The sequence below is a fragment of the Brachypodium distachyon genome, chromosome 2, assembly GCF_000005505.3.
Source record: "Brachypodium distachyon strain Bd21 chromosome 2, Brachypodium_distachyon_v3.0, whole genome shotgun sequence".
Taxonomy (NCBI): domain Eukaryota; kingdom Viridiplantae; phylum Streptophyta; class Magnoliopsida; order Poales; family Poaceae; genus Brachypodium; species Brachypodium distachyon.
This window is the reverse complement of record NC_016132.3, coordinates 48,630,879-48,646,420: the sequence shown is the minus strand read 5'-3', so window position 1 is coordinate 48,646,420 and position 15,542 is coordinate 48,630,879. Positions and strand designations below refer to the sequence as shown.

The 15,542-nt window shown below is 44.3% G+C and overlaps 2 protein-coding genes across 5 annotated transcripts; one reads left to right on the top strand and one right to left on the bottom strand.

Annotated features, from left to right (window-relative positions):
• The first annotated feature begins 4,997 nt into the window (after positions 1–4,997).
• LOC100830015 (putative ABC transporter B family member 8) lies at positions 4,998–10,729 on the top strand. Of its 2 annotated transcripts, none has more exons than XM_003569656.3 (9): positions 4,998–5,341; positions 5,646–5,700; positions 5,829–6,007; positions 6,808–7,265; positions 7,358–7,898; positions 7,982–8,161; positions 8,270–9,547; positions 9,675–10,081; positions 10,193–10,729. In XM_003569656.3, the coding sequence occupies exons 1-9, from the start codon at positions 5,090–5,092 to the stop codon at positions 10,542–10,544; spliced, it is 3,702 nt and encodes a 1,233-aa protein (XP_003569704.1). In that variant the 5' UTR covers positions 4,998–5,089; the 3' UTR covers positions 10,545–10,729. The 2 variants fall into 2 exon arrangements, with proteins under 2 accessions (XP_003569704.1, XP_024314770.1); XM_024459002.1 differs by having other exon boundaries at positions 5,775–6,007.
• Positions 9,333–14,921, bottom strand: LOC100831234 (B3 domain-containing protein Os03g0120900). 3 transcript variants are annotated; one of them, XM_014899379.2, is made up of 6 exons: positions 14,618–14,921; positions 13,384–13,836; positions 12,332–12,645; positions 11,855–12,213; positions 10,776–11,770; positions 9,333–9,469 (listed from the first exon to the last, which is right to left on the bottom strand). In XM_014899379.2, exons 1-5 carry the CDS (start codon positions 14,684–14,686, stop codon positions 10,815–10,817), a joined length of 2,151 nt encoding a protein of 716 aa, XP_014754865.1. In that variant the 5' UTR covers positions 14,687–14,921; the 3' UTR covers positions 9,333–9,469; positions 10,776–10,814. The 3 variants fall into 3 exon arrangements, with proteins under 3 accessions (XP_014754865.1, XP_014754866.1, XP_010232255.1); XM_014899380.2 differs by having other exon boundaries at positions 11,855–12,210; XM_010233953.3 differs by having other exon boundaries at positions 11,855–12,286; positions 12,372–12,645; positions 14,618–14,920.
• Positions 14,922–15,542: the final 621 nt, after the last annotated feature.

Sequence of the window (15,542 nt, the reverse complement as noted above, 5' to 3'; positions counted from 1 at the left end):
AAGTACATCTTCTAAAACACTCAAAAGGACAGGTTTTATTTTTTTTAAACGTTCCTGTAATTTAAATTGGTACAAAGCTCAACAAGGACGGGAACACATCAGTAACGTCCTGTCTTATATGATAACAGGAAAATGCCCACAAATGGGAGGAGAGCAAGAGGTCAGAAACATCTGACAACTCCGTGCAGAGCAAGAGGTGGGAGTCGGCTGTGACCGCCGTCTTGCAAAAGACGGAGCACACGGGCCGTGTTCTAGGGGAAGGCGAAGGGGCCTGCTGGGATGATTATTTCCCGCCTGCTCCGAAGCGAAGCAAGGTCCAGGAAAAGCTCCCCGCTTTTGCTGAAATAATAGAACAAGCTAAGGTGGAGGCGCGAGAGCAGGCATCTATGGTGTGTCAAGAGGTGTCAAGAGAATATGCAGTGCAAGCCGTCCATCATTTGGTGTCGGCATTGGCCAAAGACTACCCCGCCCTTGACGCCATACTCGGGGGAGGAGTGGAAGGTTTGAGGAACCTCCTTCCTCCTCTTCCCCCGCGAAAGAGCACCCCGCTGAAGAGCAGCGCCGCCTCCGACACACGTATGGACGACGAAGACACCTACACCCTAGGTTACAGCCCGGCTCCTAGCATGGACACCCCCCCCCCCCCCGCCCGCTAGCCAACCGGACCCAAGCGAGGGCATTCGGGATAACGATCCAGGTCCGAGCGACAACATCCTTGTAAGCATACTTTTCAAACTCTTTTTCACTCCTTACCTTCATGAATAAAGATTTTACACACATATGCCTTCTTCTTGTTACGCGCAGGCACCGGTGAAGTGTCGTATCCACGTAGACAAGCCTGGGAAGCCTGTAGGCGCCATTGGCCGCCTGATGCCCAGACAATCACCGCCACTGGTGCACGGCATTCTTATGAATGACACACAAGTGAGTGTGATGGTGGACTCCATCGTCGACGACCATCGTGATTATGCTATCCCGCTACCTCCGGAGGAAGGCGTGGATATCCTAGGCGGTTGTCCAAACTACCGCATTATGTGGCCTAGGAGCTTGGTATCTCTTTACAACCAGCGCCGGCTCTCTATGACTCCATCTCCGTCCGCCCACAAAGGTACTTCTCAATCGCCGCCCGGCCTTTCCCTTAGGATACTTCCTCCTGTCGATGCCGGTGGAGATGAAGAGCGGGCAATGTCGATGCCTCCACAGCTCAAAGATAGCCAGACCACAAGGTCGGCACAGGCTAGAAGTCCCTCCTACCTTCTCTCTCTTGGGTGCCGCTGAGTCCATGGGTGGCCGCAAGATCGATGACAAGTACAAGGCAGAGGAGCAAAAGGCATGGGACAATAAGAGGAGACATAAAAAGAGGGGGCGCGGCGGCAAGACCATCAAGGAGTCCTCCAATATCAATCAAGATGAGATGCACTATGTGCCTGACATGAGTCTGGGAAGACAATAGGCCTGACATTCTCATGAAGAACCCCCGTCAAGGCCAGAGATTCGAAGACGGATCCTATTTCGTGGCTAGAGAGTTTGACCGGGTGCTTATTTACTATCCTGGAAGACCGATAGTCACCGAAGATTCCCTGCGTGCCGTGTCCAGAGAGATGCAAGAGCTTCATCAGTTCTAGCATGCAAGCATCAGCTGGTTCTCAACAGCATGCCCAACAAATCAATATGTGAATCCCACGAGACTATGGCTTTTTGACCAAGAAACTGGAAACATTCAGGAACGTCCTATCACCTTTGGTGTGGAGTTCAACGAACTGTTCCACCTCTTCAATCGCCAAAAGCTTGATATCAACCTCTTAAGGCTGTGGTTTGCCTACCAAATAAGGAAAATGCGGCGAATGGAGGTAAAAAAAATAGCCATTCTAGACCCCGCGGTGTTCAACTACGGTGACATCGGTTGAGTCAGAAAAGGATCACTCAAGAACCCTGACATCTAAATACTTGGTGGCATGTCTGGAGAAATACGCGGACCACGACTTTATTCTCTTCTTCCTTAATTTGGAGTAAGTTGAATTTTATATATGGAACCGTTTGTTTTTTCTAATTCAGTCTTTCTTATACACCCTTAGATACTAATTAAAGTTTGTTTCTTTTGAAAACAGAGACCATTGGGTGACACTACTCATTTGTTTGCCTTGGTCCGCGGTGTACTACTTCGATTCACTACTTCCAAAGAAGGGTGTTCGAGGTCGGTACTGGAAACCCATCAAATCACTCATTAACACTGCCTGAAAAGTGGCGACCAAGGGAAAACTAGCTGGTAAAGGCTATAAAGACAAGCCTCACCACAACCATAGGTTCACTTGCCAGCAACAGCCGGCCGACAGTGTGTACTATGGCTACTATTGCTGTCACATCCTTATGGAGAATGCCAGCATGTTCAAGCCTGAGTGGAGTGGAACAAGTGGTGACTAGGGTTCACCCACAACAATAGTTTCAAACTTGAAATGAGATACATTTGTATACTTTATATGCTTCTATGAAATTTTGACACTTTGTAATCAATGACGTGAAGTGTGATACATTTGTATTCTTTATATGTTTTAAATGATGCGGCTTTATATACATTTGTATGCTTTAAATGATGTGGCTGTGTATTTTTCTGTGATGTGATGTGCTGTATATATTTTTCTGTGTATTTCCTGTGGTTTTAATTATTTTTTTAATTACCGAAAATGTATCAGTGTCAGTCGCTCGCCCGACACTGATGTGGCAAAGCGACCGTTACTGATATACATATCATCAGTGACGGGCGCGGAAACGTGACCGTCACTGATGATGGTATTCATCAGTAACTGTCGGGTCAGGCTGCCCGCCACTGATGATGGTACATCAGTAACGGTTGGAGCGACCGTTACTGATGATACCCATCATCAGTAACACGAAGTTAGTAACGGCGGCCCCGACCGTTACTGATGTTGTTTTTCGACCGTTACTCATAAGCCTTTCTGTAGTAGTGGCGGGATCAACGGGAATTTGTGCTCAAATCTTGATAATTCCGGTTGATCCCGGCCGGGCTGGACAAAACGAACGGGGCCTAAAGTGGAAGATTTTGGAGAGAGATATTGCCAACGGAGACGACGGAGAAGTTGGAAAAGGCGGTGACACGTGTCGCCGAGAGAGATTGGTGAGAGAAGATAATAATGTTGATCGACACCCCCCCCCCCAACTCGATTACAGGGATCACACGCAAGTACACACACAAACATGCCTCTTATGCTCTTATGCCCAGTATTTGGCATCGCCGTGTGTTGCGCTAAACTTATTTTATAATCTGCTATGAGAAAATACACACAAAAGCATATAGAAGTTGGTTAGCCAAACATAAAAATAACAGAAACTGTTGGAAAAGCTAGATTATCATAATAAACCTCACCAAACTCACCCCTTAGTCATACAGTACAGCAGAGCACACCCCACACAACACACATACACCACCGAGAGGGAGTGTTTTTTCGAAGCTACTCTACATCCAACGTTTTTCATCCGATACTTCTTTCCCTCCGTGAGATGGTCCAAGCTGATGGCTTGATTGCAGCGTCGGATGTGTGTCGGACAAAAAAGGCAGATGTATAGCATTAATTGTGTTTCTACATGTTCTCTAACCGAAGGATAACAACGGGAGTAACTGAACTTTAACTTAGCGATATTTTTATTTAGGGTTGAAGAAAGCTATAATGATATACTAGTATTCTTAATTCTCCTTATACCTAATTATATGTAGAAACCTGAATAAGTTGGTAGATTATAGTGCAAAATTGGTATTATTTGTTTCACCGTGTTAGTACTGAAAATTTCAACAAGCACCATGACATAATTAAACTAATTAACATTTAAATCCTTTAGACAATATCCTGGGTTATGTGCGTCTACATTGTAATGTTACCGTCGAAAAATACTACAACTGTATCTTTGATAAGAGACAGAGTTCATAACTATTCATATATCCTTAAGTAAAAAAAATAGTGTTTGCAAATCTTATCGATCTTATGGACTTGTGCCCACCCTTTTTTGTTGAAAAGCAAGGTGGCGTGTGTGTTTTATACACACAGCTGATATGCAGACACGCACGCCTGTCCAAATTATTCTACGTGACAGATAAATTTGTGATGGACAATATCCTAACTGGTGGTAGCAATTTAAGTCTGGCACGGTAAGAACTACTAGCTAGTGGCACCACTAATGAGGGTAGGGCTAAAAGGACTTCCCATTTGTCTTGTTAACTTTACCACCCCAGAAAGCAGTTTTGCTTGACTAAGATATATAGTAGCAAATTATAGCAAGCTGCATGCTTTATCAGAGACCAAACCCTACACTACACTGCAGGCCCAATTGCAAACAAAAGGGCCAACATTAGTAAAGATAAGGTAGGCCTATATATAAGAGAGCATTACTACTATTAAAACATGACATAAATGAATGAAAAAGTAAAAACACTACTTATGGGCGAGGCCGTGACTGCGTGACATAGTCTATAGTTTGCAATCCTGTAGGGCTGTAGGCCAACTCTCTCCAAATATATATATGCTTTGAATCGAGATCCCAACTCGTTCAGTCGTTCTGTTGCAATGTGATGTGTACATCTTTGTCGTGCAAAGCCAAAATGAGCATGAATTTGGCGTCCAGCGAGCTGGCATTCTCGGTTTGCAAAAATAAATAAATCCATAAGAACCATGACATGATGTTTCGGCGATTCTAAAAGATTTTTGCAAACATGGACATGCATGATCTCTGGTCCCTGAAATCGAGACTCTGACAGATTAATTATGCAAATCTCTTAAAATAAACTAACTATGGTGTACATGAACAATGCAAGAGCAAGAGTCCCTGAAATCAAGATTGCACTGGATCGATCCATTCTCTCTTTCTCCTGTATATTTCAAACACTATGTATATCATGCATTCACCGACCAACTTTTCAAAGCCAGAGTTAAGAAAGAAAACGCGCGCGTGTGTATATCCCTGTGCTATATAAAGCCCCCAGTGCGGAGTCCATTGCAGTTGCAGCAACCGCAGCGAAGTGACCTGTGCTAGCTAAGTGTGGCTACTGCGACGTACGGTTGCTACCACACCCAGCTAAAAGATGAGTGGTACCGGCCACTCGGCAAGCACCGGGGGCGCCGGCGAGCGGCGGAGCATCGGGGGCCTGTTCAAGTTCGCCGACAGGGTGGACATCCTGCTCATGGTGCTGGGCACGCTGGGAGCCATCGGCGACGGCTGCTCCACGAACCTCCTCCTCATCTTCGCCAGCGACGTCATGAACTCGCTCGGCCGCGGCCACGCCCAGCAGCAGGCCAGCGCCACCACCGTGCACTTCATGCACGACGTCGAGAAGGTAATTACTGGTGTTCGGGCAGCTTGGCGGACCGGCCGTTTCACGAATGTGTGCATCGATTGATGCAGAGGCCATTCGTTGTTCATCCTTTTCGGAAAAGAAAAAAAATTGATACATGGGGTTATGGAACGCGTGAACTAATTCCACAGGGATTCGATCCAGGGGAAGAAAATTACTGCATAATCCGGCATTTCCAAACGGGACTAGATTATATACTCTATTCATTAGTACAAGGCTTAATTTGTAGTTTTCCTACGTTTTCCACCGGCACAAAAACTAACTCCTTGCTGCGTTGTTGGTGCAGTCGTGCCTGAATTTCGTGTACTTGGCATTCGCGGTCTTGGCGGTGGCTTCCATGGGTTAGTAATTAACCTCGAATTTGCACTTTGATGCATACGTAGCACCCAGTGATGTACCGAAGTCGAACACGCAGATTTTTTGGTCAGTTGCCTGAATCATTTTCTGTGTGTGTGGACGGATGAGGCAGAAGGGTATTGCTGGAGCCGGACGAGCGAGAGGCAGGTGCTCCGGATCAGGCACCTGTACCTGCAGGCCATCCTGCGGCAGGAGGTGGCCTTCTTCGACTCGCAGGAGGCCACCACCTCGGAGATCATCAACAGCATCTCCAAGGACGCATCCCTCATCCAGGAGGTCCTCAGCGAGAAGGTAATTAGCTACTCCTCAACCCAAGCAAACCATAACTTGGGTGGTTAATTACTTTGTTCAACAAGGACCTTAATCAATTAATAAAGGTGCTGGTCTTTCACAGATCATCCAGGAGCATTTTGTAACTATTGTTTGGCCATAGCCATAGATTTACCTTGGAAAGCTGGAACATCCTCCCTTGTGATTCATGCGTGCTTTATACTACTAGTGTGCTTTGTTCCTTTGCGACGGTGGCATACCTACTTTGCTTTGCTGACTCTAGATCGTCACTGAATCAGCGCTGAGTCAAACAGTTTGACTAATAAATGATACTCAATCATAGAATCGGGAGGGAGAGATTTCCCTCACTTGATCTTGTTTTGGGATCTAGCTAGACTGCATGCATGTTTTATCTGTCAACCACTGCCGAAGGACATGCAAATAAAAAATGCCCCCAACATATTCATGTGATTTTCCTTACACCTTAATTCCTTAAAGGTAGGCCTACAGAGGGAATATGGGAGCACGTCAGGAGCTCCTAATGAGGCAAAGGAATGTTAGAGATACTTCCCCAAAAAAACGTCTTCATTAAATAAGTGGAGTGCAGTATCTTAGTTCCACTGCTACTGAAGTTGATAACTGAATACTGGAGTGTGTTGATCTGAACTTGACAAGTTTTCAGTAAGTGACATGGTGACTGATGAAACACTGACGTGATAAAAACAAATTTTGGAAGAAAGAAGTATAAGAAAAAACCTTTGAGATGCAAGAAGAAACAACAGTATAGCTGAATGCTCTTCTTGATTCTTTATCTTGAACAGGTTCCTCTGTTTCTGATGCACTCTACAGTCTTCGTCTCCGGACTGGCCTTCTCCACCTATTTCTCCTGGAGGCTAGCTCTGGTTTCTTACCCTCTAGTTCTGCTCCTGATAATCCCTGGGCTCATCTATGGCAAGTACCTTCTGTATCTCTCACGCCAATCCCGCCACGAGTACGCCAAGGCAAACTCCTTGGTTGAGCAAGCGCTCGGTTCGATCAAGACCGTTTACTCCTTCACGGCAGAGAAAGGGATCATCCAGAGGTATACATCAATTCTCGACAAGACAATCAACCTGGGGATCAAGCAGGGCATCGCCAAAGGACTTGCGGTCGGATTCACTGGCCTTTCTTTTGCCATTTGGGCATTTCTCGCCTGGTACGGCAGCAGACTGGTGATGTACCACCATGAAAGCGGAGGAAGGATATATGCTGCAGGAATCTCCTTTGTTCTGGGTGGCCTGTATGTTCTTGTGCCTCTCCCTTCTCCCCTACTGACTGACTTACATTTGATTATGCAGAATATAATGATTATAATACCCTGAAATGTTGCAGATCCCTTGGAATGGCACTCCCAGAGCTGAAACATTTCATTGAGGCATCCGTTGCTGCCACGAGAATTCTCGAACGGATAAACCGTGTGCCACAGATTAACGATGATGACCCAAAGGGGCTTGTTTTGGAGCAAGTCCGTGGCGAGCTTGAGTTCGAATCCGTCCGCTTTGTGTACCCATCAAGGCCTAATATGACAGTCCTCAAAGACTTCAACCTCCAGATTTCTGCTGGCCAGACTATTGCTTTGGTCGGGTCCAGTGGCAGCGGCAAGTCTACTGCAATAGCATTGGTGCAGCGCTTTTATGATGCCAGTGAAGGAACTGTCAAGGTCGACGGGGTTGACATTAAAAAACTTAAACTCAAGTGGATCAGGAGCAAGATGGGGCTTGTCAGCCAAGACCATGCACTGTTCGGCACGTCCATAAGAGAGAACATCTTATTCGGCAAGCCAGATGCAACCATGGATGAACTCTATGCAGCATCCATGACCGCAAATGCTCATAACTTCATAAGGGGACTTCCTGAGGAATATGAGACTAAGGTATGTGTATCACAAGGAAAAAAAATTGAAGCGGCTTAATCCCTGTTTCCCTTGCCTTATTGCTGCCTTCACTCTCCTTGCAGATTGGTGAGCGTGGCGCATTGCTATCAGGTGGCCAGAAGCAGCGCATTGCCATTGCAAGGGCAGTCATCAAGAATCCTGCTATACTTTTGCTCGATGAAGCCACAAGCGCACTTGACTCGGAATCAGAGAAGCTGGTGCAGCATGCACTTGATCAAGCATCTATGGGAAGAACAACACTGGTATATTATCAGCACCTCAGCTCTTCCAACTCTTAGTTAGAATGCTGATCTTAGAATTTCTTGATTTGTTTAGCGTTGTAGCACTCATTATATGTTAATGCTGATCAGGTAGTAGCTCACAAGCTTTCCACAGTGAAGAATGCTGATCAGATTGCAGTAGTGGATGGTGGCACCATAGCTGAAATCGGTACACATGATGAACTGATCAGCAAGGGAGGCCCATATTCACGACTTGTGAAATTGCAGAAGATGGTGAGCTACATAGATCAAGAAAGCGACCAGTTTAGGGCCTCCTCAGCAGCACGGACCAGTACCAGCCATCTCAGTATGTCAAGAGCAAGTCCCATGCCACTTACACCAGGTGTTTCAAAGGAAACTGAATCCTCTGTTTCTCCCCCTGCACCGTCTTTCTCCAGGCTTCTTGCAATGAATGCACCAGAGTGGAAACAAGCACTCATAGGCAGCCTCTCAGCACTGGTTTATGGATCCTTGCAGCCCATCTATGCTCTAAGCATCGGAGGAATGATCGCTGCATTCTTTGTTCAGGACCAGAATGAGATGAATGCAATTATCAGCCGCTATGCCTTGATCTTCTGCTCATTGTCCATGATATCCATTGCTGTTAATCTGTTGCAGCACTATAATTTCGCCTACATGGGGGAGCATCTAGTTAGGCGCATCCGAGTACAAGTACTGGAAAAGATCTTAACCTTTGAGGCAGCATGGTTTGATGAAGAAACTAATTCAAGTGCCTCATTGTGCTCTCGGCTAAGCGATGAGGCTTCTCTTGTCAAAACCCTTGTCGCAGACAGAATCTCCCTGCTACTTCAAACAGCATGTGGAATTGTAATTGCGGTGACAATGGGCCTCGTAGTAGCATGGAAACTTGCTCTTGTCATGATTGCTATACAGCCCTCTACTATGATATGCTATTATGCCAAAAAGATAGTTCTCTCAAATGTGTCAAGGGACTTGGCAAAGGCTCAGCATCAAAGTACTCAGATTGCCATTGAAGCTGTTTACAACCACAGGATGGTGACCTCCTTTGGATGCTCATCAAAGATTCTTCAGCTCTTCGAGCAAACACAAGAGGAACCATTGAGGAAAGCAAGGAAGATGTCATGGGTAGCAGGGATCACTACAGGGCTGTCACCTTGCCTCTCATTCTTATCGTGGGCACTGGATTTTTGGTATGGTGGAAAATTGGCACAGTCTGGGGAGATCTCAGCGGGTGATGTCTTCAAAACCTTCTTCGTCTTGGTGAGCACAGGAAAGCTGATTGCTGATGCTGGCAGCATGACATCTGACCTGGCAAAGGGAGCAAATGCTGTTGCTTCAGTGTTTGAGGTGCTAGATAGGAAATCTATCTCTCCACAAAATTCACAGGTAACACTTTCATAACTACTCACATGAGCACTGTATAGGATGAAAAATCTATAGCCTTGCAAAAATAGTGATTCTTTATCATGCTAGATTGTTGTATACATAAAATAACACAGCTACTGCACTGTAGGTGGAAAAGGACAATCCGAAGAGCAAAATACAAGGAAGAATAGAGTTCAAAAGGGTAGATTTCGCATATCCAACAAGACCACAATGCCTAATCTTGCAGGATTTTAGCTTGGACATCAAAGCAGGAACAAGTATTGGTCTGGTCGGGAGAAGTGGATGTGGTAAATCTACAATCATAGGTTTGACCCAGAGGTTCTACGATGTTGATAGAGGTGCTGTAAAGGTTGATGGTATGGATGTGAGGGAGATGAACATTCTTTGGTATCGAGGATTTACAGCTCTAGTAAGTCAGGAGCCTGCAATATTTTCTGGCAGTGTCAGGGACAACATTGCCTTTGGTAAACCAGAAGCTGATGAAGAAGAGATTTTTGAAGCTGCTAAAGCCGCAAATGCACATGAATTCATCTCGTAAGTATTCATTATACTTGCCGCTTGCATATTAAATTATGTTCTCCGTTACAGTAAAAAAGTTATGTACTCCCAGTATCCATATGGAATTTAAAGCTTACTCCTTTTCAGATCTCTGAAGGACGGATATGATACTGATTGTGGAGAACATGGCATACAATTATCAGGAGGGCAGAAGCAAAGGATTGCAATTGCGAGGGCAATAATCCGTGATCCAGCAATACTACTTCTTGATGAAGCAACAAGTGCTCTCGATGCAGAGTCAGAGCAAGTAGTGCAGGAAGCCCTTGATCGCATCATGTCAGGGAGGACCACAATCGTGGTGGCACATCGACTAAACACAATCAAGAATGCAGACTCAATAGCCTTCTTAGGAGAGGGCAAGGTGGTGGAGCGTGGTACTTACCCACAGCTCATGAACAAGAAGGGTGCATTCTACAACCTGGCAACTCTTCAGAAATAAATTGACTGCTTAATAATGTAAACTACAGCAGTAAGTGATATCCTATTGTAGCCTAATAATATAGTATAAGAACAACACTCCTTGACAAGTGTTGAAATGGCAGAGTATGCGCATTACAAGTAGTAATGTTTTTTTGCCTCTCCTGTTAGCATGATGTGGATTTTAACTTTTAGGACAACGCTAAATGATTACTGCAAACTGTAACATAGCCATAGCCAGAAGAAGAAATACCTACAACTGAACACAACCCTGACATCATCGTCTCTACTGTTACTTGAAATTGATATGTAGGAGGCTTCCCTTAGATATCTCGATCTCCTTGCTCATGTTATCCATTTCTACCGTGACCAATGCCTCCACATCAATTACTCCAAGTTCAGCCGAGGCTAGCCGGTTTTTTAGTCCAACAAGAATCTGCTCGTAGTTCTTCAGAACTGTCTTAACCCTTACTCTTTCCATTAAAGACTTCTGGACTAAGCTCTCATGCTCAGCAACTTGATGCACCAATTTCTGCATTTCATCCTCCTTCGTGGTCAAGGACTGCTGCATGTCTTTGATCTCATCCAGAAGGGTGTGCAACTGCAATCTTTTCTTCAATTCTTCCAATGTCGAGACAGCTATGTTAGAATCACTGGTCGCTTTCTTGTAATCTAATTCCAAGTTAGTGTATCCACTTTCTAGTTCATTGAGCTGCCACTTGAACTGATCTCGTAGCTTTTCAGAAAACTCTTCCTTCCGGATCTTCATGTTGAAATTGTGAATCTCCTTGATTTTTTTAGCATGCTCCAGAAATGCAATCACTATCCTTTTAGCATCCATATCCTCAAGACATGAATCCCATTTAAGAATTTCTTTCTTCACAACAGTTTCAATTACATCTGCGCACAGTAGGTCTGAAGGATGACTCCGAACAATTTCCTGAACATGTGAAATGGTCTTTAAAAAGTTGTCCCGTTGAATATCAAGTAAAATTTTCTCAATGGGATTTGCATGTAATGAGGGCTTCCATGTCAAATATAGCTCATTCATTTTCAAAGGTGCTGAGACCTTGGAGTTGGTTGGTGGTGATGACTCCATGACACCTGTACGTATGAGCGACTCAGAAGTCTCTAAAGCATTTCTATTGATTTGTTCTTCAAAAGTTTCTTCACTATGTGCAGGCTCCTCACTTGGGACCATATCACCTCGTGCTGATTTGAGTCTCTTGCAGTCTTGAGGGAAGGAACCTAAAAAGGCACAAAGTGATTGATTCAACTAGAGTATCATGCTTGAGAAGGCATAAGTTCTAACCAATAGGAGACGCAAAATACCTATCATATTCTTACAATCTCCTTGTAAGACACTGCCTGGCTTCTTGTTGAGTAAACGTGCTTGTCCTGCTCTGTCCTCCACCCTATCTATTGTGCTGGTTGGTGATGATTCTAACACTTCAGGTCGTTCTTTCAATAGGCTCTCTATGCTGTCATGAGAAATATTTAGGCGTGCCAGTCTTGGTGATCTTCGTGGTGTTTCAGAAGTTTGCTGTGTACGCGACTTGCCAATTCTCCTCTTTTGTTTGCAAGACAAATCACATAACACATGGTCGTCAACTAGCTTTCGCTTCACTGCAGACTGGTCACATTGTAGAGGCTCGCTCAACAAATTAGGCTCGTCAAGACTGCTGTTCCTGCTATCACATATTTGAGTAGAACAATCATCCTCTAGAGGGAAGAAGCGCCGTAGTTGTATCTTTATAAAATCAACTGGACAATAAAAATATATGTAAATATAAGTTTTCAGCATGTTACCATTGCAAAAGAGACATGAGAGGAGGCCAACAAATCTTACACTGCAAAACAAGTTTCTTCTTTAGAAACTGGTTCTGTGTTTGTGGTTTGCCCCTACATATATCAAAATCTTCCGCAGCTGCATCCACATTCCACTTGTACAAACAGAGTATAGCACAGAATAATTCAATTGTCACTTTGTCAAGATGCAATCTTCTCATTACTTCAGTCATTGTTTTAGCTTTGTCATCCTCCATTGGTCCCTTCAACAATAAGCATGTCCTTAACTCATCTTTTGAACCACCAACTTCATGAAGATGTAGGTCAGCGAAGCCCTGTGATGAAATATGCCCATGCCCTTTAGTACTCCTTTGAAAGGTCTCTAAGTTGATATAAATGTATCAGCTTAAGGAGACAAAAATTACTACTAAGGTACTAATCAACATTTTAAGCTTCTGCTCCTCTGTGAATTCAGTGTTACAAATATGAAATAACAAAATGAAATAACGAGTAAAACATCCTCAAGTGATATGAAGAAATAAATCTTCTGAACCCTAAGCTTCTCGAGTCAACAGCAATTTCATGTGCTTTTACAGATCAGCATGTGTTGTATAATTGTAAATCGTGTATTCTATGATTCAAAATATTTACTTATAAAGATTTGAGTTGGTGGTCGTCCGTTCACTCCATTGAGACTATTCCGTAAATTGCTAAAAACTCAACGTAATTTCACTCAACCAATATCTTTAAGATTGTTTGAATCAAGATAATTGACCTAGAATTATTTGGATTGATGTGTATTTTGAGATAATTGTTAGTCAGCAGCAATATACATATAGGGACAAAAACACATTTACGCAACTTATGTACATTTTCGTAAGTAACGTAGCAAGGCACGGGCATTTAGCTAGCATAAGCTTAATGACCGCACTTGCAAATAAAAATGATCTAAATCTATTTGGATAACAAAGTGGCTTGATATGAATAAAGAGTAGGCAAAAAACATACAGAGAGAAAATTATTCTGCACAAAATTTATTTAGTTCTTTGCAGAAGATTAGAACAGAATATTACTTCAGTATCAAATTGATCTGGTGTCTTAACCAGTGAGTGACTATGCATGAGACCATTAGCGATCTCTGTTAGTTTATCAGCACTATGTCCCCTTCTATTAGAGGGGCATATATCAGACCGGAGTTTTGCTTCTAGATTCCCAGTAGCTTGAGCACCGCTTCCTGAATACCGAATTGCTTTCTCACAAGCATTCCGACCAAAAACAGAAACCATGAAATGCAGGTCCATGTCATATCTGAAGAGAAGAAACTCGTATTCCCTCAAAGAATTGTCCTCCACAAACCTCGACCATCCGGTGGTCATAAATACGCGACGATCAACTTTCTCTAGCTCAACAGGCCAAGTCTTCCATTTTGAATGCTTAAGCATAACTTGAGCAGATGAAGCCACAGAAGTGTCTGAACGCCTGCCGCCCACATCTGGAATGTGACAGAGGAAGTCTCGAGGTATCTCCTACATATGGAAGCAAGGTTAGGGCATACTTTAAGCTATTTCCAATTTGCTGCAACTGCAAATATCAGTTTTGATATAATAGGCTAGTTGTGAAGAGCGAGTCAAATGCAAATGCATCATTTTGCTAATTATGTACATCAAGATGTCATTGAGCAACACAAATGTATGCTCACAATGTGATGGTTTACTTCCACTTTTGGACAACATGCATGCATAGGGAAAGCAGTATGTCACCAGCCGAACCTCTCTCTTTTTTGAAGAAATGCCGAACCTCTCTCGGCCTAATTATGCAAACAAGCATGTAATCAGACGTTGCCAGATTGGTGTCCTTTCTAGTTGTGTATCGATATGAACAAACATAACATGTGGAGTTTTGAACTACCTGTCTACTGCATCGCATCAGTTAAAAATACTACGGAGTACAAATCACAAGCATGGGAATGCGAACTAGTTTTTTTAGGAAGACGCACATGCAAACCATATTTTTAAAATTTGAGATAACAACCATGGGCTTCATATGAAGCATCCAATCCACACAGAAAAACTTCATACAAGTATTTGATTTTACACCAACCACCTATCGGGTAGCACATCTGCCAGTAGCCCAATAGAATATGCAATGCAAAGGATCGCGGCCGGATAAAACATGACTTTTCAAGGGCGCATGTCCAGGAGGGGAAAAAAGGGGGGGACAACCCAGACCAAAAAATGCGCACATGCAAACACCACAACAACTGAAAAGAAGGGGGCGGAGCGGCCCGCGGGGGAGGAAAATACTGACGAGGCGACGGGCGAAGTCGCCGACGAGGACCTTGAAAAACCGGTGCCTCCCCTTGCCCTCCTCTTCCATGGGGAAACCAGCAGATCGATCTTCCTTTCCTCTGGGACTGGGAGAGACGGAGAGGAAGTCAGTAGACCTGAGAGCTGAGAGGCAACAGAGTGAGGCTGGGGGTGGTTGGCTGTTGGACGAAGAACCGAAGAAGAGGGAGAGGAACCCGTTGGCTTGGCTTTCTCCTGACCTCGGAAGAATCGTTCCCCTGTCAACGGCGGGGCGTGCTCCTTCTTACGCGACAGGCAAGAACGAACAACGAACAAAAAAATCACGAAACAAGAACGCACGTGAAAAACCCTCTCAAATAATGAGAGGGAAAAAACACGGACGTCAGCCAGCGAAACTTTATTATATGGAAGTGTTTACAACGACAAAGAGATTTGACGAACTCAACTCATCTCAAAACGGCGGCATACAAGGGGTATATATAGCAAGAGCATTAGGGCAACTTAGATCTGTAACGGTCACACCGGAAGTTCCGGTTGGAGGCCGGAAGTTCCGCATATTCTTGAATATTCGAAAGTTCCGCAGCAAGTTCCGTAATTTCCTGAAAAGTAACAGAGAGCATCCGAAGGTTCGGCCGGAAGTTCCGGCCCCTGGGAATTTGGAACACAAACCTGTGCACGGGTTGTCAGCCGTGGAAGGAGGCACACTCATCAGTCACGTCGGGCTTAGGCTCGTGCTCATGAGTCATGTCGCTGGCAGCAATTCTGATTAGCTTTTTTTTTTACGGAACAACAGTTCTGATTTCAGGACGCGTGATAGATGGAACGGAGGAAGTGACCCCATGCTATCAGAAAAGAAAAGAAGAACCGCAACGAAAAAGTCATCGAAGGATACAGCCTCCCATACAAAATAAGTGTTTCCGTTTGAA

What these genes read in the sequence shown, in the direction of transcription:
- LOC100830015 (XM_024459002.1), top strand. Translation starts at nt 5,090, where the DNA reads ATGAGTGGTACCGGCCACTCGGCAAGCACCGGGGGCGCCGGCGAGCGG. An exon ending in CTTGGCGGTGGCTTCCATGG is followed by an intron (nt 5,701 to 5,774) that starts GTTAGTAATTAA and finishes TCGAACACGCAG; the next exon opens with ATTTTTTGGTCAGTTGCCTG. An exon ending in AATGCACATGAATTCATCTC is followed by an intron (nt 10,082 to 10,192) that starts GTAAGTATTCAT and finishes ACTCCTTTTCAG; the next exon opens with ATCTCTGAAGGACGGATATG.
- LOC100831234 (XM_010233953.3), bottom strand. Translation starts at nt 14,686, where the DNA reads ATGGAAGAGGAGGGCAAGGGGAGGCACCGGTTTTTCAAGGTCCTCGTC. An exon ending in GCGACTTCGCCCGTCGCCTC is followed by an intron (nt 13,837 to 14,617) that starts GTCAGTATTTTC and finishes TTCCATATGTAG; the next exon opens with GAGATACCTCGAGACTTCCT. An exon ending in GAAGAAACTTGTTTTGCAGT is followed by an intron (nt 12,287 to 12,371) that starts GTAAGATTTGTT and finishes TTTATTGTCCAG; the next exon opens with TTGATTTTATAAAGATACAA.